The following is a 24,263-nucleotide window of genomic DNA, read 5'->3' on the forward strand; positions in this document are numbered from 1 at the left end:
GTTCTATTAGTTCCTTCTGTACATTCGGTGGTATAAGGTTTAAGTCATTTTTTGTAAATAAGCTAATTCATAATCCTGATAGTCAGCTACTGTATAGTCATGATTTATGAGTGTTACCTTTTTTCATTTGGTGCTTTGCTGAAATTCCTGGTGTGTCTACTCACAAAGTGGCCACAACCTCTAAAGATGAAGGTATCTGCGTTATTTTTTAATTATTTTATTTTATTAGGTGTATTTTTATTCTTTATTGTGTGCTTCTATTATTCTTCTGTTTTTTACTATACTTAACGCTGCTGCAAAAAAGCAATTTCCCCACTTGGGATTAACCCATAAAGACCCACTGATACTTTTGTGTCAGTTCCCAAATAGATTTTTCCTTATTTATAACTTTTCTTAAGTGATTTATCACCATTTATTGTAATATTATCCCTTTTATTTGAAGTTTTTTCAGTGTAAATCATGTATTTTCCTGTATTTAATTCACTGATCATGCAGATGTTCATCAAAGCTCAGAGTAAATTCAAAAGTTATTATAGCAAATCAGAAAAAAATTGAGGGAAAAGTTATGTTTTCAGCAAAAATATCATTGATTAAACATAAAACCAAGTGTGTTCATCCACTGTCATTTATTCAACTCCATGGGTTTTACTGGTGAATCAATGTTGTAGAAGATGACGGTATTTCCATGGTAACTACAGAGCCTCTGAACGTCCAAACAGGTCATATCTGATGACCATGAAAAGATGACAAACTGCATTTGACACCAATTATTTACATGTATTGATAGGATTAGTGGATCAGTAAGGGTTTAATATTTTAGATCAGTAGATGGTTTTGGTCGATGGTGTGTGTTTGGGTTTTTATGGGTTAATAAAGTATTTATTCAGTCGAAAATAATGTCTGATTTGGATTATTTACAATGGTAATAATTAGGCTGATCATTATGGTCTTATTCAGCGTAGATTATGGGGAGTCCTTTGAGGAAACCCAAGAGGATGTCCCAGCCAGCACTTCCTAAACCACCTCCTCACCTGCACCTGAATTATCAACAAAGGAAGGTCTTCCAGTTGTGGCTGATGATCCTGCACTGTGGCCAAACCTGACTGATGACAGCACTAGGTGTCCACTTGTAAAAAAAGGAACCAGTTCAAATCACAGACTTTGATTTTCCTCAAAATTCACAAAGGCCCCCAAAGAGATTCACAAGCAGGTAATAATTGAATTAGAACTGTAATATCTACCCCAAATAACACACACAACCACAGAATGTCAATTTTAAAGGAATGTATATTGAAACCAGTAAAGATCCTCCATGTTACAATATCTCAAAAAGGTAAATAAATTAAAGTGAATACTGCATTAAAAGACTACAGTACCTATACTGTTAATTCACAGTTGGATTCACAATACACAGGTTTTTTTTAAGTACCTTTGTTGAACCACAATTGGGTATTTTCTTTTTACCAAAAAGAAAACTCTGAGATCTCAGGTATGAAAAAGTAAAAGTTCAAATGAATACAAAAAAAAAGAAAAAGCAAGAAAAAATAAAATGAAATGAATTGAGTACACTCAGAAAGTCCTACCACCCTCTTCCACACTGAATGTCCAAAGTGAATATGGCGATGGGGGAGAATATGGAGATGGAGGTGTGGAATGGCTCCTTTTCCAAAGATGAGTAGCAACCAGGATGAAGATGCAGATGGATGACAGCAGAAGATGGTAGAACTGAGGACTGAGGACCCAATCGAAGGACTCCAAACAACAACAAAAAAAACAGCCTACACAGCCATGCAAATAATTATTCCTTTAGTTTATAATAACAGTCCATTTTGATATATTTAAATAGTTACTGCTTTACAGTGTCCATTTTACTCCTTTTTATCATGAATTCTTAATAAACATTCTACTCAGTACACAGAACGTGAATTCACATAAACACTTCAAAATAAACTATGTGCCCTTAGCATACAGCTCATACTGTAACCTAATTACATTCATTTTACTGTTTATGACAATGAAAAACACCACTTTAAGAATTTAACAAACTCACATAAGCTTAGCTGCATAAAATGTCTGCTGGTCTAACACTGGTTTAACACCACATTAGCTTGCATCAAGCAGCTATCAAACATTACACACACAGTAATTAATAATTTAACAACAACACAAGATTCATAAAGCACATAAACACAGGCTTCAGACACTAATGAAGTATCCCAACCTGGTTCAAGTTTATCCTGACTGGTTTTAGTGAGAGTACAAGGCTAACTTTAAAGCTATACCTACCGATGTGGCATTTCTCACAGCACTTAGTAAAAATTTCAACATGAACAACCCGCCTCCCTCCAAAGCCCCGCCCACTTCCCCCTGCATGAGCTCTGATGCTCCCCTCCTCTCACCTGCAGTGGAAGCGGAGGTGGAGGTCCAGTCCGCGGACCCCTCCCTCAGTAATCAGACACAACATCATCCACCTGCCGCGGCCCCTGTTTCATCAGTAGACCCTGTATTTAAGGGTCTGGTCTGTGCAGGGCTGGGTCAGGGTCTTCACTGCACCTCATCAGCTGGGAGATGAGGTGCCCAGGCGATGGGCATGCGCACTGTGAACACACGGCCTCCGCAAATTTTCCATGGACATTTGAGGTTTTATAGTCCATACATTTATCATCCTACACAATCCTACATTGTGTGACACCAAGTACATGTACGTGTGTGTGTCATAAAAGCTGAACTTTGTACAGACCTGTCTGTTCAGTCCAGTACACCAGACTACTGGACTTTATCTCCATCCTTCATTCACCGGACTCCTCTTTGTTCCCTTTGGTTGTTGTTTCTGTTAATAAATACATTTTTTTCCCTTCCACATGTGCATTTGAGTTCTATCCATTCACATCCTTAGACAGTAGACTGTGGTCAGTGACAGGAGGAGCAGTGCAAATGAAGTGTCAGATTCAGAGGTACACATATGGGATGTGGGGACAGCGATAATGGATGATTGACAGGAGGCTCAGCCAGGCTCGGCCAATTGTTTCATTCAGACTGAATTAAATGATTGGTCAGAATTTTACCAGAAATATGAGCAATATATGAGAATTCAACATTTTAGTTTCAATACCTGGTGGATTTCTTTTACATTTTAGTTTGACACACACTTATTAGGAGCATTTGAAGATGACAAAAGGAAAGTATAAAAATGCCACAACATAAGTCAGGCATGTCCAAAGTCCGGCCCGGGGGCCAATCACGGCCCGCGGTCAGATTTAATACGGCCCACAGCTTGGGTTTTATAATGTATTATTTATGGCCCACTTGGACTGTTGATCCGAGTCCATGAATCATAAAAGGTTCAAATGCAGTTTCTCCTTTCACCTCATGGTGGCAGCACCACTCTAACTCTATCTGGCTCTGTGACTTCGCCGTGAACCATTTTCGCTCATTTCTAACCATGGCGCCTGTAAATAAAAAAAACGGAAGTTCACAGTGAGGGCCGCCGCTTCCAGGAGAGATGGGAATTACAATTTTTTTTCACTGAAAATCGAGACAATTGTGTTTGCCTAATTTGTCAACAGACTGTTGCCTTGTTTAAGGAATTCAATGTAAAGAGACACGAGCAGACAAAACATGCTAACGCATACGACAAGCTAGCAGGGAGTGAGCGCTCCGAAAAAGTGAAGCAAATTCAAGCTGCTTTAAACTCACAACAGTGACTCTTCATGTGAACCTGGGAGTTCAATGAATTCACCACCAAGGCAGGATACCAAGTTGCCAGGTTAGTTGCCTCTAACTGCTGGTGTTATGTACTTGTAGATGTGACACAAAATATTACTTTCTGAATGATTTTGTGAAAGACAAGAGTAAGAATCATATGTTTTCATCTTAAATGTTAACAGACTTTGCATTACTGAGTAATATATGAGTAATGATTACTCATATAAGTCATGTTTAAAATGAATGTGGGGTTAAGATTTTTATCAACTTGGAAGTTTAAGATACTCTATACAGTTTGTTCCATGTTATCTGACTCCAGATGTGAAAGGAAGGCAGAATTGTTTTTATTTATTTATTTATTTTTTAATTTGTTCACACCTGAGTGGCGTAGATTTGGTTACACTGCCATTTAAAAAAAAATGATATTGTGACAATGAAAATAAAATTGTTGTAGAACAGCACATTTATATGTAATTTTTACTGTTTAAAAAATGTCTGAAGGGACCACTGGCCCCTGGCAATGTCCACATTATCAGATCTGGCCCTCTTGAAAAAAAGTTTGGACACCCCTGCCATAAGGTTTAGCTCTAAGGATTTTTAACCACGTATAATAAACACTTTGCTAGCGATTTAGCATGCTAATTAGCATATTGCTCATTTCTCACCGGAAATCAATTGTTTAAACAGTTCTATGCCATCCTAACTCAAAGTTGCAGCTCGTCGCCCGTATCTTCTACATCCGTGTCCAACTTATGTGCCAGTTTCCTGACTTCTGACTTAGTTTTGTCAGTTCAATTCTATTTTTTTCCACTTCAGCATTTACACATAACATGGTCCAGTTGTAGGGGCGCACAGAGATCGGTTCGGAGGTAAGATGCCCACTCCTATCAGTTTTTGCACACCGAAACAGCGCATCACAACTGCCACCTGAATTTAAGGGACAGTAACACATATACAGTTTGTGATTTCACTTAAGTTTAGGAGAAGATGTTTTCACTTCCTTTTCATAAAATAAATAAATAAATAAATAAATAAAAAATTAGAAAACAAACACATAATACACAGCAACATTTTCAGAGCAGATTAGAAATAACCTGGGGTTTAACTAACCCTGGTTACAATAACCATGAAAAATGGAGAAAAAATCAAGAGGTTGTGCCTGCGTCTCTGCCTCCTGGAGAGCAGGAGTCTGCTGAATTCCAGCATTATTTGATTTTCAGCATTATTTAAATTTCTGAGTCTATGCTTTAATAAGACTTAAAGAACACTCACTGATGCACATGATAACACATCAAATCTGTCAAATTTCACTGATATTTACATGACAATAACAGAACCTGTACTGATAACATGCCTACTGATAATAGAAAGAGTTTATGAAGCTACATTTTTAGGTGTCATCATAGATAGCAAACTGTTGGAAACTTCATATTGAGTCTACTCATAGTAAAGTGTCCAAATCTATAGACATACTGTATAAAACAAGGGACTGATTGAACAAAAACAGCCGGTACATGATCTATTGTTCTTTGGTTCTGTCCTACTGAACATATTGTGCAGAAATATGGAGAAATGCAGGAAAAACTATTATAGATACATTAGTAAAATTACAAAAAAACAAAAACAAAAACTATTAGAATAATTAATAAAGTAGGATATTTGGAAGCAACTGATAATTGATTGATTCAACTTAAAACCTTGAAATTGCAGGATATCGTATATATTTAAATACTGTATATGATTTATAAAGTAAAAAATAATATTGTTCCAAATAGCATTCAAGATTTCTTTAAATTAAGACAGAGTAATTAGAATTTCAGAGGTTTTTATATTTGTGAATGAACTAAAGTGAGGACAAATGTGAAGTCCAGATGGACGTGGGTTGTGGGTGTGAAATTATGGGATGGATTTGATGATGAATTTAAGTTGATCTCTTTTCTGACAAAGTTTAAAAAATGCCTTAAGTATAAAATCATTCAGGAATATGAAATTGAGATGGTAGATGTGTTTTTGTTGTTGTTGATTCTTTGGTTATAATGAGAATGTTCGATGCTGAACACATTTAATTTAATGTCAGCAGTGGATCAGGGGAAAAGGAGAGGCACTAAAATAAGCTTTTGCTTCTAACCTATCCTTTTTTAGTTTTTATGTTTATTATAATTATTGTACTATGAGCAATGATTAATGTAAACACCAAAATACACAATTAATTCATTCAATTCAATAACTGGAAAAAGTAAAATATTAAGAAGTAATTGAACAAATAATGAGTGGATGCCGTTAAAGGGTGATTATGGTGAATACTTTTGTCACATGTTTCAGGTCCACTTTAGAATTAGAATAAAACAAGGTGATTAAGTAGAACATTGAACAACAGAACATGACTAAATATTTGTTCCAGTTCCATTGATGTCCTGAACTTTCTGATTCATCCAGTGGTTCTTCTTTACCACAGTCATCAGCAGTTCAACACATTTTCAATCAAATCAAAAACATTCTGCAGGTCAGGGTTAGACCAGCGGAAAAATGTTGAATCCAGATTGATATTAAAGTAAACACTGAACCAAACCAGTACCAGATTTGACCACTAGATGGAGCACTGACTCAATGTGATGTCTCCTTTGGTGGTTGTGAACTTTCTCCTCCAGTGGAATGTGATCTCCTTCATGTTGTCGGCCTCAGTTTGGGACTAAACCACTACCAGCTCATCAGTCATTCTGTCTCAATTATATTATGTTCATCATGTCGTTTCTGACTGATGTAAATCCAACTGTGTGAACCCCAACCAGCAACAGAATCACAACAAGTTACTGATTCAAGTCCACAGAGTTAATGAGAAGTAGTATCGCCATAGAAACCAGGTCCTTGTTGACCTCCACTAGTTGAACTTTTCACCTCGTGGCAGGTTGAGGTTCAGGAACGTCACAATTTTGTGAAGGTGGTGCATTAGAACACACTTCTGTACTCTGAGGACAACAAAACACAGCCTTCAGTCTGATGTTTGTCTTCACATCTGGATTCTGTGAAGTCTGATCTGGAGGTTTTTAAGTCTGATGTTCTTGTCAGAAGTGGGTGCTGCTGGTTCACACAAACACTGTGTTTCTTCTTGTCATCTGATGCTGAGGGACATTTTGGTCCAGATGTTGATGATTCACATCTGCGCTGATGATAGCAGAGGGCAGAGGATGACGAGAATCTTTCATCACATTGGAAACATTCAAACTGTTTAGGTGCGTTATGACACTGACTCTTTCCACTAGAGTCCAATGTCTTACTTTTCATATGACTGTTCAGTTTTTGTCTTTTGTGGAAATGTTTGACACATTCATGTTTAGTACAATTTGAACCTGTGATAAAAGATCTGTCACAGAATCTGCACTGGTAGGGTCTCTCTCCAGTGTGGGCCCGTTGGTGGATTTTTAGGTGGTTAGCTGTGGTGAAACACTTCCCACACTCGCCACAGTTATATGGTCTTTCTCCAGTGTGGATGCGTTGGTGGATTTTTAGGTCACTTGCTCTGGTGAAAGTATTTTCACACTGGTCACACTCATATGGTCTTTCTCCAGTATGGATGCGTTGGTGTCTTTTTAGCTCACGTGCTGTGGTGAAGGCATTTCCACACTGGTCACACCCATATGGTCTTTCTCCAGTGTGGATGCGTTGGTGGATTTTTAGGTAACTTGCTGTGGTGAAAGCATTTCCACACTGGTCACACTCATATGGTCTTTCTCCAGTGTGGATGCGTTGGTGGATTTTTAGGTCACTTACTCTAGTGAAAGCATTTCCACACTGGTCACACTCATATGGTCTTTCTCCAGTGTGGATGCGTTGGTGTTTTTTTAGGTCACTTACTCTAGTGAAAGCATTTCCACACTGGTCACACCCATATGGTCTGTCTCCAGTGTGGATGCGTTGGTGGATTTTTAGGGAACTTGCTGTGATGAAAGCATTTCCACACTGGTCACATTCATATGGTCTTTCTCCAGTGTGGATGCGTTGGTGGTGTTTTAGGTATCTTGCCCTGGTGAAAGTCTTTCCACACTGGTCACAATCATATGGTCTTTCTCCAGTGTGGATGCGCTGGTGTTGTTTTAGGTTACTTGCTATGGTGAAACCCTTTCCACAATGGTCACATTCATACGGTTTTTCTCCAGTGTGGATGCGTTGGTGTCTTTTTAGTTCACTTGCTGTGGTGAAAACATTTCCACACTGGTCACACTCATACGGTTTTTCTCCAGTATGGATGCGTTGGTGTCTTTTTAGTTCACTTGCTGAGATAAAAGCATTTCCACACTGGTCACACTCACATGGTCTTTCTCCAGTGTGGATGCGTTGGTGGATTTTTAGGTGACTTGCTGTGGTGAAGGCATTTCCACACTGGTCACACTCATACGGTCTTTCTCCAGTGTGGATGCGTTGGTGGATTTTTAGGTAACTTGCTGTGGTGAAAGTCTTTCCACACTGGTCACAGGTGGGTCTTCCATCCATGTTTGCTGGAATCAGGTGATCTTTGTCCAGACACAACTTTTAGGTTTCACTTTAAATCCACTTTGGTTTCTCACTACATCAAAACACAAACAAACAGAAGAGGTGGTCACTGAAATGCAATGAAATGGAACACAACAAACACATCCCTTTCAAACCAGATTAAGCAGACAGATAAAATTAACTAGTTTGATAATCAATAGGACATTTTCAAACATTTAAAAACTCAATCCTCTTATTCTACATGTGAAAACTGATGCAGATTCAACAATGTACAAATGAGTTACAACAATTACTTGTTTCACGACAAAACCTCAGAACTCGTTGCACCACTACAATCATATGATGTCATGTAAGGTCACCAACTTGAATGTATTGAATCAAATTTGACCAAATCTGAGGTGGATACGTTCAACCTGCACATCAAAACGCCAAAACATAGACCTGTATTAAGATAGATCTTGCATCTGCTGAATAGAGAGAAGTAATTTGAGTGTCTTTCTGAAAACATTCATCAATAATACTAATTTGTCTGACATTTGGAGAATCGCTAATCCGACTGGCAGAGAGTGTTTCTTTTACTCAGCAATGCATAACTCATACAGCAGGACAGATGACTTTCTCATAGAAGCCAAATTAATGCCATATGCCGTAGATGTGACATACCATAATATTCTGATCTCAGATCACAGCCCTTTAACGTGCACTGTGAATATTCAAAGCATGGTGAAGCCACAGATGAACTGGAGGCTGAATCCTCTGTTACTAACTGAAAAAGAGTTCTGTGATTATTTAGAAGCTCAAATATCCCTCTATTTTGATACTAATGATAATTCAGAAACCACCCCTTCTATTATCTGGGAGGCATTCAAAGCACCAGATTACTTGAACAAGACAATCAAATCAACCTTCTGGACAAAGAGAATGCCCAAACTCCTTTCAATGAACTACACAACAAAAAATATCAGTCTTAAAATATGAATATAACAAAATACTCTCAGCAAGGGTTAGTAAGGCGTTCTTATTTACCAAAGAGAATTTTTTTGAATTCAATGACAAGCCACAGACTTTTAGCCCCACAAGTCAGAAAACAGGAAAGTGATCGCACAATACATAAAATTAAATCTGATAAAGGTGAGATTGTGATGAAACCCATGGACATTAATGATCGATTTCTCCAATTTGACAAAAATTTGTACACTTCCAAAAAAAATAGGACCAATGGCCCTGTCATCACTACTGGCCAAATTAAAAGCTTTGAGAAATGTATCCAGATGCCATTTATCATCACCCAGTTATCTGAATTTATTATATTACAGAAATAGCCCGTGTTTTGGTCATATTCCTATCAGATCTGTCAAAAATTCTAATTCCAACTTGATATCATTGATATTTACTGATTTATTGTATCAATCCACTTCCTATCTCTTATAACAGGAAAATTTTTCAAAGTTGCACCAAATCCAGAATCAGATCCAGATCGAAATAATTTCAATACCTTGTGTTGACATCATCATAAAGAAACTGTATACCAAGTTTGAAGTCAATCAGAACTGTAGTTTGGGAGAAGAAGACGATTGAAATTTTTTCTTCGTAAGAGCCCATGTTAAATTTTCCGTAAGTTCCCGGATCCAGAAGAAGATCCTGATCAGCATGTGACCATTATGTTTTGGACATCTCCCCATCAGGGTGTACTGTAGAAATTTACACTGGATATCATTTATATTTACTGAGTTATTGCATCGATCCACTTCTTATCTCTTATAATGGGGAAATTTTTCAAAGTCACACCAAATCCAGAATCAGATCCGGATCCAAATAATTTCACTAACTTTTGTTGACATCATCATAAAGAAGCTGTATACCAAGTTTGAAGTCAATCGGAATTGTAGTTTCAGAGAAGAAGATGATTGAAAGTTTTGTAACAGACGACGATTACGGACGCCGCATGATGACAATAGCTTACGGCCTGTCGGCCGGTAAGCTAACAATACAGACTATACGGCTATGCAGGATTTCTTGGATACATGCAGTCTCTCCCAGTTAGATGAAAATAAATCAGCTCAGCTGAACTCAGAAATCTCTATTGAAAAAGTTTTTAAAAAGCCATCACTTCACTTAAAAGTAATAAAGCCCCAGGTTCTGATGGCCTTCCAGGTGAACTGTATAAAAAATTCACAAAATTCTCTGCCCATATCTACATGAAGTGTTCATTCTAGCCCACTCTGATGGTGTCCTTCCTCCCACCCAAACAGAAGCGCTCATTACAGTGATACACAAAAAGGGTAAAGACCCAGAAGACGTGGGTTCTTTTTGTCCTATCTCTGCTTAATCAGGATGGGACATTATTTTCTGAACTTTTGGCTAACCTAACCTCTTATGGTACTTTAGGGCAGCCCAGCTTAGATTGGCTTTCTTCTGGTTCTCTGAACATTCCAATTTACCTTGGGTTCAGATAGAGAGAGAAAATGCCAGAGGACTTACTCTAGATAGGTATCTTTATTCAGATTCTTTGAAGAAACTTAAAAGTGCTGGAGATTTTCGTGACCAATTTTTCATCAGATCTGTAAAACCTCAGTCATAGCTTAAGTATCACAAATCTGTAAGTCTCTCTGTGATTACTCACCTGAATCTTTTGCATTACGGTGAACAATTTTGAAGTGCCATCCACCCTAAACAAATCATAAACCTCTACAAACAGAGGCAGTAGGTAACTCGGGCATCTTCAGTATTTTGTTGCGACGTGCATTGTGGGAAGCGAAGGCTCACGCAGCCACATTACAGCAGCAGCTGGAACAGACACGATTGGAAACAGCAGGAACTCCCTTCCTTCTATGCATATTCCTCCAGCTGTTTCCGCGTTTACATGTGTTTGTTTCATCCATATAATACCATATGGTCACGTTGCCGTTGCCGCTGCCGTTGTCAGATGGCTGCGCGAACATCTGTTTCCCACAATGCATATCACGACAAAATTTCCACGATGCCCGAGTGACCTCCCGGGCCGGTTTGTAAACACACGGTTTGTTTATGGTGGATGGCACTTCAAAATTGTTTACCGAAATGCAAGAGATTCAGGTGAGTAATTACAGAAAGACTTACATATTCGTGATACTGAGGATATGACTGAGGTTTTACACATTTGATGAAAAATTGGTCATGAAAGTCTCCAGCACCTTTAATGACACAGTTAACCCATTTCTAAAAAACACAATTAGAGTTTGGTATGAAACACAAAACATGTTTGGAGAACAGCCTGGGATATCACAATTTACCCCCATTTGGGGCAATGCATTATTTAAACCAGGTAAATCTGATCCTGGATTCAGGCAATGGGTGAAGTTGGGAGTGCAAAGGATTTCAGACCTTTATAAAGATAATATTCTAATGTCCTTTGAAAGTCTTAAAACAAAATTTGGAATCACTCAAATCCATTTGTTCAAATATTTTCAGATTCGTAGTTTTATTTGTTCCAAGATGCAGTCATATAAATGTCCTCCTTTAAGTATTTTAGAAGAACTAGCTACATCAGACCCCTATAGTAAGGGGAAGATCTCAATGATATATAAATAAACTGATAAAAATGACTAAGGAGTCCTCAAATTATAGAAAACTAGCATGGATAGAAGACCTCCAAACAGGTATTACAGAGCAGGAATGGGAGAAAGCTTATTCCCAGGTGCAAACAATATCCATTAAAAGCAGATTTAAATTAATTCAATATAACTGGCTTATGAGAACCTATATAACTCCTGAAAAACTTCACAAAGTCAACCCCAGTATCCCAGACATCTGTATAAAATGTGGAACCAAGAGAGATACCTTGTATCACTGTATTTGAAAATGTGAACAAATGCAAGAATTTTGGAGAAGGATAATTAACACAATTTCCAATATTATAGACAAAGAAATCCCAATGTGCCCAGAGATCTGTGTTCTAGGTCTTATTCCAGAAACTTTAGCCCTTAGAACTCATGACAGTAGGCTGGTGAACCTCTGTCTAATACATGCAAAGTGTCTTATAGCTAGACATTGGAAAAGTGTTGATTGTCCATCGTTGAATTCATGGATTGCTGAACTGGGTCATTCCATGGCAATTCAACCAATGGTCCCCTCATGACCCCCTCAGAAAATGTCAATGACATAAATGTAGCTAAGATTTCCCAGAATTTTTATGATGCTTGCCAGTCCTGGTGAAATTGGGTCAACTGACCAGCTCCATCCAACTTGCAAAATCAGTGGCTGACTAAATACTTTTTTGTCCCACTGTATTTGTGGTAGTAGTATATCCACTGTTAATACTTGTATTTGTAGTAGTAGTATATCCACTGTTAATACTTGTATTTGTAGTTGTATTTGTAGTAGTAGTAGTAGTGGTATATCCACTATTAATACTTGTATTTGTAGTAGTAGTATATCCACTATTAATACTTGTATTTGTAGTAGTAGTATATCCACTGTTAATACTTCTATTTGTAGTAGTAGTAGTACATCCACTGTTAATACTTGTATTTGTAGTAGTGGTATATCCACTATTAATACTTGTATTTGTAGTAGTAGTATATCCACTGTTAATACTTGTAATTGTAGTAGTAGTACATCCACTGTTAATACTTGTATTTGTACTAGTAGTATATCCACTGTTAATACTTGTATTTGTACTAGTAGTATATCCACTGTTAATACTTTTATTTGTATCCGATAATGTTACCTCACTCGTACCGGTCCATCTCTTACTAGTCTGTAACCATAACCAGTCTAGGTAGTGGGTTAGTGCTCACTAACTAAACCTGAACCCATTGTGTATGGAATTATATTTGTGCCAGTTTCTTGAGCGAGCAACAATAGATTCTGAGCACACAATTAGAGATTTTGAGCACATAAAAATATATTTTGCGAGCACATTAATTATATTTCAAAAAGAAATTACCCTTGAGCAAACAAAAATCGATATTGTGCTCCATAAATGCGTTTGCATGTTAGTTTTACTCATAATGTTCTCTCACAAATTCTTTCCGTGGCGCACAAACAGACCGCTGCACTCACTCACTTTCCCCTTCCCTCTCTCGCTCAACCTCCCTCTCCCTGCGCGCTCAGGTTGTAGTGTCCGCACGCTCAACTTGACACACATGTTACAATTGTGCCACAAAACCAACCAATCGGAGAGCTTGCGGAAGTACACTCTGATTGGCTGTTCACTCTCCAATTAGCTCGCTAGTTACATTTACCCGAAAAAACAGCGCTCAATGAGACAGACATGGACCGGAAGAGGAGGAATTGATTCTACACAAACTTATACAAATAAATAGATATAATGTAAACCCAGACAATGCAGTCCTAACATTACGGCACTATAGTACAAAAACTAAACAAAGTAGTGGTATGACATGAGACAATAATCATAATAATAATGAATACTGACCCAAGTTTGTGTAGAATCAATTCCTCCTCTTCCGGTCCGTGTCTGTCTCATTGAGCGCTGTTTTTTCGGGTAAATGTAACTAGCGAGCTAATTGGAGAGTGAACAGCCAATCAGAGTGTACTTCCGCAAGCTCTCCGATTGGTTGGTTTTGTGGCACAATTGTAACGTGTGTCAAGTTGAGCATGCGGACACGACAACCTGAGCGCGCAGGGAGAGGGAGGTTGAGCGAGAGAGGGAGGGCGAAAGCGAGCGAGCGCCGCGGTCTGTTTGTGCGCCATGGAAAGAACTGGTGAGAGAACATTATGAGTAAAACTAACATGCAAACGCATTTATGGAGCACAATATCGATTTTTGTTTGCTCAAGTGTAATTTCTTTTTGAAATATAATTAATGTGCTCGCAAAATATATTTTTTTGTGCTCAAAATCTCTAATTGTGTGCTCAGAATCTATCGTTGCTCGCTCAAGAAACTGGCACAAATATAATTCTATAATTGTGTGGATGGAATCATTAGTGACTTGTCTGCAGACTTTATTGCTTTGGGTTAAATACCATTCAAACTCACGTGACCGTCTCCGCTTCACTGCACGAGAGTTAGGAGCTCCGGTACCGGCAATAGCGGAGAGCACCGAGATACCCAGGAGGAAAAAGACTTGGGTAGATTTGAGCTCAAACTGCTCATAAGTATCAAAAGATGAGAATCTGTGTCCAAACCCACCGACTAACATCGAGTAGAATGAAGTTGGATGAACCCGCTTCACGGCTTGTCTCTGGCTCTAACAGCAAAAACTAAGGCGGAACAAACGGGGCTGGCACTTCCGGGAATGACAACAGCTGCATTCTGATTGGTTGGTCATGTCAATACAGCCTTCTGATTCGTCTATGTAAAGTATCGTGTGTCTCAATAACTGAACGAATTTTTGTTATTTCACGAATTGTTCAGTTACATCAGTTTTGATTTTTTTAGCAATGCCCTTGGTGTTATTCAAAAATGCTAAGGGCATTATTCAAAAAGCAAAACTGATATAGCATTTCCAGTGGTACAACTTCCCACAGCAGCAGCGCATTGATGACGTTTTCGAGCTGCGACGCACAGACCTGCAGACCAGAGGGATGAACTGGAGTCGGAGTCGGCAGGTTGAGTGGAAATAAAGTTTCTCCGTGACCCTCTGTGGATATAAGGAGGTCTGCGTAGAAGCCCGTATTGTTTTCAGGTGGGTCTACATGATGGAATGGAGCGAGTTTTGAGTTTGAGCAGCTGTGAGACGGAGGAGTGGAACATGGAGCAGTATTAGTCCGGAGATAGCCCCAGGCAGCAGAGCCACAACCAGGAGGAGGAGAGTCCCACGGCAGACTGAAGGAAGTGTTCCACGGTCCGACTGGATAGGACGGCACAGGGAACACTGTGGAGGGAGGGGGAGTGAGTGGGAAACCGGCAAAGGAGAAGAGAAACACAGGTTAGCAGCAGGTTAGAACTAGAACAAGTAACTCTCGTGCAGTGAAGCGGAGACGGTCACGTGACTTTGGATGGCTTTCCTTTTCAGTCCTCGCGCTGCTTGAACATGCTCCGGTTGTTTAGTAAAGTTAAATGTTCATCCTGTTTTTTATTCCCATGTCTCCTGTTACAGTGGATGTAAATTCGGGCTGTGTGAGCTGCACTAACGTCCATGAGCAAAGTTTTATCCAACATCCCATTCTAGTGAGTGCACTGTGTTCTGTTTTCAATCAAAGCTCAAAAATAGCCGTGGGTTTCAGCTTTAGCCTTTGAATCACCGTGGCTGCTGCCTTCCATACACACAACAACAAAAGCACCTCCTGATTCTACCATACCGTGGGAAGGGTCATGTCCGACTGCCCTCTGGTGGTGAAACTGAATTGGTGCAGATCACTCATGTCAACACATCCCTCTGTCTGTAGATCAGGGCTCTCACACTCATTTTCTTTCAGGTTCCACATTCAGCCCAATTTGATCTCAAGTGGGCTGGACCAGAAAAATAATAACTTAATAACCTATAAATAATGACAACTCCACATTTTTGTTGTCGTTTTAGTGCAAAAAACCTCCATTAAATTATGAAAATACTTTTAGAAACTATCCAAACAAAAAAATATGTGAATGACCTGAAAAACTGAAATTTCCTAAGAAAAATAAGTGCAATTTTAACAATATTCTGCCTCAACTTATCATTTATACATGTGCATTATGGATTGGATCTACAAAGACCCTAAACACTTAGTAACAGGCAGAAAATTGTTGAAATTGTGCTTAATTTTCTTCAGACATTTCAGGTTGTTCAATATTTGTTCAGGTTATTCACATTTTATTGTTTCAGGATAGTTTGGAAATGTAAATATTTTCATAATTTAATGTTATTTATTGCACTAAAACAAAGACAAACATTTGAAGTTGTCATTGTTTACAAACATAATGTAATTTTTATTTTTTATTTTTTCACATCGTGTGTTTTTTGCCTCTGGATTGCGATGTAAACTTGTAAAGACAAGATCAGCACTTTCTCCTGACCGAGCATCTCCCACACCAGACCCACAGTCACATGATCACGTTTTACGATGACGTAATGACTTGGCTCTGCTCGGCTCTTGGCCGATGGAAAAGCAAACTGGTTCTGTGGAGACACCAGGTTGGAACCAGTTAAGGACTGGCTGTAGCACCAGCACCAAACTAGCACCAGGTTCAAGGTTATAATAGTTTTGGATTTTTCATTATAGTTTAGTTTTATTTAGTTTTGACTTTTTTTCCCCCTGTAATTCAATTAGTTTTAATTAGTTTTTAGAGCAGGTTTTCTAGTTTTCATTAGTTTTTTTTCTAAATGCTTAGTTTTAGTTTAGTTTTAGTATTAGTTTGAGTTTTTCCATATCTTTTCTCTTCCTCGCCGTTGTACTTAGATAAATCCCGTACAGGACTCTGCTGCGTTCTCCCAACTTTAGTCTCCCTGTTTCCAGGTAGAGTTCGGACCGGAAGATGACGCCAAATGACAAGTGACGAAAAGTGACGGTCTGTGACATGCCATACGATGCCAACAGTTAAAATTGCTTGAGTGAAATAAACCAATTTCAAATCAGTCTGATGTTGACAAAGATGAAAATGAAGGGAATTTTATCCATAATTTGTATAAATTTAAGTTAGTTTTGTAAACACACAATACACTTTCAGTTAGTTCTCATTTTTTCTTTTAATTATAGTTTTTATTTATTTCAGTTAACGAAAATGTTTTTTCAATTCTAGTTTTCATCATTTCATTAGTTTTCCTTAACGATAATATCCTTGACCAGGTTCTTCTTGATGGAAAAGGGATATAAGTCTGTGAGACGACGTCTGTTTGAACATATGGTGAGGTAATCATTACCCGTACGAGGGGAAAGCGTTGTCATTGGAAAGGGTGAGGCTTATCAGGATGAACCGCCATTTCTCCTTTAAAAGTTCCAGAGAAGAGTTCATCCTCTGAATTATCTGATTGATAACTGAGCAGAGATGACTGTTGGGCTGGTGTGTGTTTTATGTCTGTGCCTTGTTCTTTTCCTGTGAGCTCTGATTTCTGTTCCACCGTCTCCTACGTGCATCAGCTACATTCTGTGCATTTGAAACATCTAGATGTCCACATACAGTCGAGGAAAAAATTCTTAGACCACCCTTGTTTTCTTCAATTTCTTGTTCATTTTAATGCCTGGTCCAACTAAAGGTACATTTGTTTGGACAAATATAATGATAACAATGAAAATATCTCATAGTAGTTTAATTTCAGAGCTGATATCTATCCATTTAACATGTTTTCTTGATAATAACCAAAATCCCTTCAGTTCTTCCATCAATATCTGTGGCATTGTTCTGACAAAAACAATGCTTTTAGGCATTCCATGTTTTCTTTTTGTCTGTTTTAGTCACATGGTACATACAGGAGTTAGGACTGGATTGCATAACTATTGTTTTTAATGACTTTTGATGTTCTAATCATTTTTTTTTTTGTGACTGTATGTCTTCTGGGGGTATATATCTGTCTCTGTCTTGTATGTTACAATGTCCTTTATAGCCCCCTTGATCATGGTCTTTTTTTTTCTTTTTTTTTAATATATATTCATCCTTCGAGTCATATAAGTTGTCATCCCCTTCCTGTTCTGTAACTTCCTACCCATACACTCTATAGCTCTTCTCTCTCTGTCATACACACATTTTCCTTTATATTATGTTCAGTTTCACACAAAATATGCCATACACTATATTTCCAAAAGTATTGTCTCACCTGCTTTGACTCACATATGAACTTACTTTGTTCACTGGTGCACAGTCATGTAGGAACAGGAAGTGACCATCCCCAAACTGTTTCCAGAAAGTTAGGAACATGGAATTGTCCAAAATCTCTTGGGATGCTGAAGCAAGAGATTTTGGACGATTCCAAACAGGGATTTTATTTTTGGCCAAAATCGTGCAGCCGTACATGGATGAACAGCAAACTGAAGTCGAACTATTAAAAAGTAGAACAGCTGGTGTTAGAATAATTACCAATAACTAGAACAAATGTACATAAGTGTTAATACTACTACTACAAATACAAGTATTAACAGTGGATGTACTACTACTACAAATACAAGTATTAACAGTGGATATACTACTACTACTACAACTGCTAGTACAAAAGAACTCATTTGTACATAGTTGAATCTCCATCAGTTTTCAAATGTACAATAAGAATATTGAGTTTTCACACATATTCAGGCCCTCAAAACTTCCTGCAACACTTTAAAATAAGAATAAGAATAGAGAACTTTACAGATACAATAGGGCCTTTGCTGCGAATTCTCAGCACTTGAACCCTAATAATGCATTTAATTCATCTAATTTAGTTCCAGTGAACAAAGTAAACCGTTATTTTCAATGTTTTGTGATTTTGTAACTATTTAAAGAATGTTCCAACGCTGGAGAGAACCTGAACATTTTCAGCATCTTTCAATATTTCTGTTATTACTTATTTTCTGGTCACATACACATCTGTTAAGGAGAAACCATCAAATATTGGTTGTCTTGAAAATGTCTCATCGATTGCCTAACTAGTTGATTTTGTTTATCTGCTTAATCTGGTTCCAAACAGATGTGTTTGTTCTGTTCTGTTCCATTGCATTTCAGTGACCACCTCTTCTGTTTCTGTGTGTTTTTATGTAGAAAGACGCCAAAGGTGGATTTGAACTGAAACCTAAAAGTCATATCTGGAGGAAGACAAAGATCACCTGATTCCAGCAAACATGGATGGAAGACCCACCTGTGACCAATGTGGGAAGACTTTCACCAGAGTGAGTGGGCTGAAGGAACACCTACGCATCCACACTGGAGAAAGACCATTTGACTGTGACCAATGTGGGAAGACTTTCACCACAATGAGTAGGCTCAAGGAACACCTACGCATCCACACTGGAGAAAAACCATATTATTGTGACCAGTGTGGGAAAACTTTCACCACAATGGGTGGGCTGAAACAACATTTAACCTTCCACACTGGAGACAGACCATATGATTGTGACCAGTGTGGGAAGACATTCACTTGTGCAAGTAATCTAATAAGGCACCAACGCATTCACACTGGAGAAAGACCATATCACTGTGACCAGTGTGGGAAGACTTTTACCGCAGCATCTGACTTAAAAGTGCACCTCCGGATTCACACTGGTGAAAGACCATATGACTGTGACCAGTGTGGGAAGACTTTCAACACAGCAGGTGACTTAAATAGACACCAACGCATCCACACTGGAGAAAGACCATATTACTGTGACCAGTGTGGGAAGACTTTCACCACAGCAGGTGACTTACAAAAACATCTACCCATTCACACTGGAAAAAGACCATATTTCTGTAACCAGTGTCGCAAGACTTTTCTCACACCAAGCTATTTAAAAAAACATCAACGTAGCCACACAGGAGAAAGACTATATGACTGTGAGCAATGTGAGAAGACTTATATCACAGCAAGTGACTTAAAAAAACACCAACGCATCCACACTGGAGAAAGGCCATATGAATGCAACCAGTGTGAGAAGACTTTTATCACAGCAAGTGACTTAAAAAAACACCAACGCATCCACACTGGAGAAAGGCCATATGACTGTGACCAGTGTGGAAAGACTTTCACTTTGGCTTGGAAGTTAAAAAGGCACCAACAAATTCACACTGGCGAAAGACCATATGACTGTGACCAGTGTGGAAAGATGTTTACTAGAATGAGTGGGCTTAAAGTCCACCAACGCATCCACACTGGAGAAAGACCATTTGGCTGTGACCGGTGTGGAAAGACTTTCACTTCAACTAGTAAGTTAAAAAGGCACCAATGGGTCCATACTGGAGAAAGACCATATGATTGTGACCAGTGTGGAAAGACTTTCACTCAAATGAGTGGGCTTAAATTTCACCAACGCATCCACACTGGAGAAAGACCATATGACTGTGAGCAGTGTGGAAAGACTTTCAGATCCTTGGTTGCTTTACATACTCACTGCCGTGTTCACCACAAGAAATTGATGTATCCCTGTGATAGGTGCACGAAGGTATTCTATTCATCGTTCTCTTACAAGCGTCACCAACAGACCCATGTTGGAGAGAATCCCAACCAGTGCAAATTCTGTGACAGATCTCTTATCACAGGTTCTCAATGTACCAAACATGAACGTGTCAAACATTTCCACAAAAGAGAAAAACTGAACAGTTGTACAAAAAGTAAGACTCTAGACAATCAGTGTCATAACACATCAAAACAGTTGGAGTGTTATCAATGTCCAAACAGATCCTCGTCATCCTCTGCTCTCTCCCATCATCAGTGCAGATGTGAATCATCAACGTCTGGAACAAAGAGTACCTCAGTATTAGATGAGAAGAAGAAACACAGTGTGTGTGAACCAGCAGCACTGACTTCTTCTGACAAGAACATCAGACTTAAAAACCTCCAGATCAGACTTCACAGGATCCAGATGTGAAGACAGACACCAGACTGAAAGCTGTGTTTTGTTTTCTTCAGAGTAAAGAAGTGTGTTCTAATGTACCACCTTCACAAAAAAGTGATATTATAGAAGCTCCACCTACCACCAGGTGAAAAGTTCAACTAGTGGAGGTCAACAAGGACCTGGTTTCTATTCAGATACTACTTCTGATTGGCTTTGTGGACATTGAATCAGTCAGAGGTTGTGTTTACTGAAAATATTCCATCATTGACAGATTTTTTTTAAGACGATGGAAAATTTTGAAGGCCGTCTGTCATTTTGACAGATTAAAATACTGAGGGTAATCTGCCAAAGAAAGGTTTCACACAACACTGAACAGAACCTGGACCAGGATCGCTGGTCTGTCTGTCTGAACAAGGTATCAAACCATCCATAACAGTATCCTACCTGTATAGAAACCTACAGCACCTGTATAGAACCCTACAGAACCTTTAGAGAACTCTGCAGAATCTGTTTAGAACCCTACAGCGCCTGTATAAAACCCTATAGAACCTGTATAGAACCTTACGGTGCCTGTATAGAACCCTACAACACCTGTATAGAACCCTACAGCACCTGTATAAAACCCTACAGTGCCTGTATAGAACCCTATAGAACCTGTATAGAACCTTACGGTGCCTGTATAGAACCCTACAACACCTGTATAGAACCCTACAGCACCTGTATAAAACCCTACAACACCCATATAGAACCCTAAAGGTTCCAGGATTGAAGAGGGTCACTGTTGATGCTTCAGATCCTGGTGGAGGCGTCAGCTTCAGCCAGCTTCAACACACCACTGTCATTTAGTGTCCAGGTTGAGAGTTCCATCTTCATTTTCTGTTTCAGTGGATGCACTGAAGTCAGACTGAGGAGGGAACTTCACTGCCATGCATTAGACATTTATACTGAAATAATCAGATTCCGACTGATAACAGATGTTCTCTACAGTCTTTATTTCAGCGCTGATTCTGATCAGAACTCTATGGGGTAAGGAAGCTGTCCAAATATTCATGGACATAAGACATATGTACGAATATTAGTCTATAGTTGTGCAAAAAATAAACATTTGTAAACTCTTGAATGTGTTCATTCATACATAAAATGTATTGTTTGTATTTTATCAGAAAACGAATGAATACATTTTTACATCAAGAATTACAAACACAAAATGCAACTTTACGATTGCGCTTTCTCCAGCACGAATATGAATTTGCCAACATGACTCTTCTGAACCCATTCCAGAGTTTTTTTGACATCAACCTTACCCCATTGACGCTGACTTTACTGGTTTAGAACATCCACTCCCAGTTTGACACAGCTGGATGCCATGGTTGGGACTGGTTTAGCTGGATGCGGCTACACAATCCAACCGTTGTCCAATAATCGAGTGTGTTTGTGGTCATTTGTCAGTGCCTGAGGTCTACATGCACTTGAATCCTATATCCTACTACAATATTCTCGTACTTTTGTGGTTTTATTCTCCAAATATGACAACTTCCTTCTCTTGAAATTATGACTCTTTTTGTATCTGACTTTGTTCTCATAAAATAATGGGTTTTATCTCAATATTTTTTGACTTTATTCTCATAGTGTTTTTATTTTCTTATGTAGCCCTAATATGCCGTCATACTTTATGAAGGTTATTGCGATAAATTGGGATTTTATCTGTATTTTTAATGGTATTTTTCCATCTTGACTTCACTGTGAACATGTATTTGTGCTATTTTTACAGTGTTTTAGCCCATTTTTTACATTTACATTTATGCATTTGGCAGATGCTCTTTTCCAAAGCAACTTACAGGGAAAAAAACAAAAATGAAGAAAAAAAAACAAAACGAATAGATTAAAAAGACATAAAAGCAGCTGTACATGTAAAAACAGTGAAATAAAAATACCAAGTAAAAACAACAGAATAGACATGATAATACATTTAAAATGGAATGTTTGAAAGTGCTAGGTCAGGAGGTGTTCTCTTTTTGCAGTAATTGGACCCAAACCTCCTTTTCACTGTCACTGTCCATGAAATGAATGAGTGAATCCAATAGTGGCTGTGGCCTCCTCTGCTATATTCTGTCTTTCAGACTTCATGCTGCTTTTCCTGTTTTAATGCTGCCTCTGAGCTTCAACACACAGTAGTTGACGTTCAGTTGAAGCCAAATCAGGTCACTCCAGTTTTTAGCTTACCGGCCGACAGGCCGTAAGCTATTGTCGTCATGCGGCATCTGGCGGTGGCATCTGTCGTCTGTTACAAAAATTTCAATCATCTTCTTCTCCGAAACTACAATTCCAATTGACTTCCAACTTGGTATGCAGCTTCTTTATGATAATGTCAACAAAAGTTAGTGAAATTATTTGGATCCGGATCTGATTCTGGATTTGGTGCGACTTTGAAAAATTTCCCCATTATAAGAGATAGGAAGTGGATCGATGCAATAACTCAGTAATATAAATGATATCCAGTGTAAATTTCTACAGTCCAGCCCTGATGGGGAGATGACCAAAACATAATGTCCACATGCTGATCAGGATCTTCTTCTGGATCCAGGAACTTATGGAAAATTTAACATGGGCTGTTATGGGGAAAAAATTTCAATCGTCTTCTTCTCCGAAACTCCAGGTCTGATTGACTTCAAACTTGGTATACAGCTTCTGTATGATGATGTCAACAAAAGTTAGTGAAACTATTTCGATCCGGATCTGATTCTGGATTTGGTGTGACTTTGAAAAATGTCCCCATTATAAGAGATAGGAAGTGGATTGATACAATAAATCAGTAAATATCAATGAAATCAAGTTGGAATTTGAATTTTTTACAGATCTGATTGGAATATGACCAAAACATGGGCTATTTCTGTAATATAATAAATACACATAACTGGGTGATAATAAATGGCATCTGGATACATTTCCCAAAGGTTTTACTGGTCAATCAGTGTTCAAGGATTCAAGGATGTTTATTGTCATTTTCACTGTGCACTTACATACATAAGAAAATGAGATTTTGTTCCTCAGTCTGTGGCTCCAGTGCAGTAGCAACGGCAGATAAATAAAGAAACATCATCAGAAATCAACTGGATTAAAAGCATCAGAAGAAAAATCCAAAACAGATCAAATCAGTCCACTGGTCCATGGTGCATTCAGTCTGTGAACTTGACAGGTGACTAACTGTCCAGGGTGAGTGTGGGGGTGTATGTGGGGAGGGGGGACAGCCCATTATAAGTCTTATAGCCTGGGGAAACCAGCTGTTCAGCCTCCTGCTAGTTTTACAGCTGATGCTGCTGGATCTTCTCCCTGATGGCCAAAGGGAGAAGATGGGATGGAGGGGGGGGGGGGGGGGGCTCTGCTGATGCAGTGCTGCTGCTGTAGCTCCATCAGGCAGGGGAGGGGGCCACCACTGGTTTTTGTGTCTGTCTTGACCATTGTGTGAAGCTGCTTTTTGTCCTGTGCACTGCAGCACCTGAACCAGGAAGTGGAGCCATAGGTCAGGACACTTTGGACAGTGCCCCTGTAGGAGGTGGGGAGGTGTGTGGTGGGGGGGGGGGGGGCTGTTTTCCTGAGTCTGTGGAGGGGGTGGAGCTGCTGCTGAGCTTTTCTGAGGACTGCCCAGGTGTTAGTGTTTGAAGTGAGGTTGTGGTCAGTGTGGACCCCCAGGTACTTCCCACTGCTGA

The 24,263-nt window shown here is 38.9% G+C and overlaps 2 protein-coding genes across 2 annotated transcripts in view; one reads left to right on the forward strand and one right to left on the reverse strand.

Annotated features, from left to right (window-relative positions):
- The window catches only part of LOC115431685 (zinc finger protein 271-like), a 145,695-nt gene extending 124,231 nt beyond the window's left edge, over window positions 1-21,464 (forward strand). The window contains exons 4-5 of the mRNA XM_030152309.1: window positions 18,788-19,978; window positions 21,442-21,464. Coding sequence (XP_030008169.1) covers window positions 18,868-19,978; window positions 21,442-21,464 — 1,134 coding nt within the window. The 5' untranslated portion in view covers window positions 18,788-18,867. The remainder of the gene's footprint in view (window positions 1-18,787; window positions 19,979-21,441) is intronic.
- On the reverse strand, window positions 5,898-8,085 carry LOC115433487 (zinc finger protein 664-like; the record flags this gene model as incomplete). The annotated part of the gene is made up of 1 exon (XM_030154937.1): window positions 5,898-8,085. A coding segment is annotated over one exon (1,434 nt), but the record flags the coding sequence as incomplete, so codon positions are not given.
- Window positions 21,465-24,263: the final 2,799 nt, after the last annotated feature.

This window comes from Sphaeramia orbicularis, chromosome 2 (assembly GCF_902148855.1).
Source record: "Sphaeramia orbicularis chromosome 2, fSphaOr1.1, whole genome shotgun sequence".
NCBI lineage: Eukaryota > Metazoa > Chordata > Actinopteri > Kurtiformes > Apogonidae > Sphaeramia > Sphaeramia orbicularis.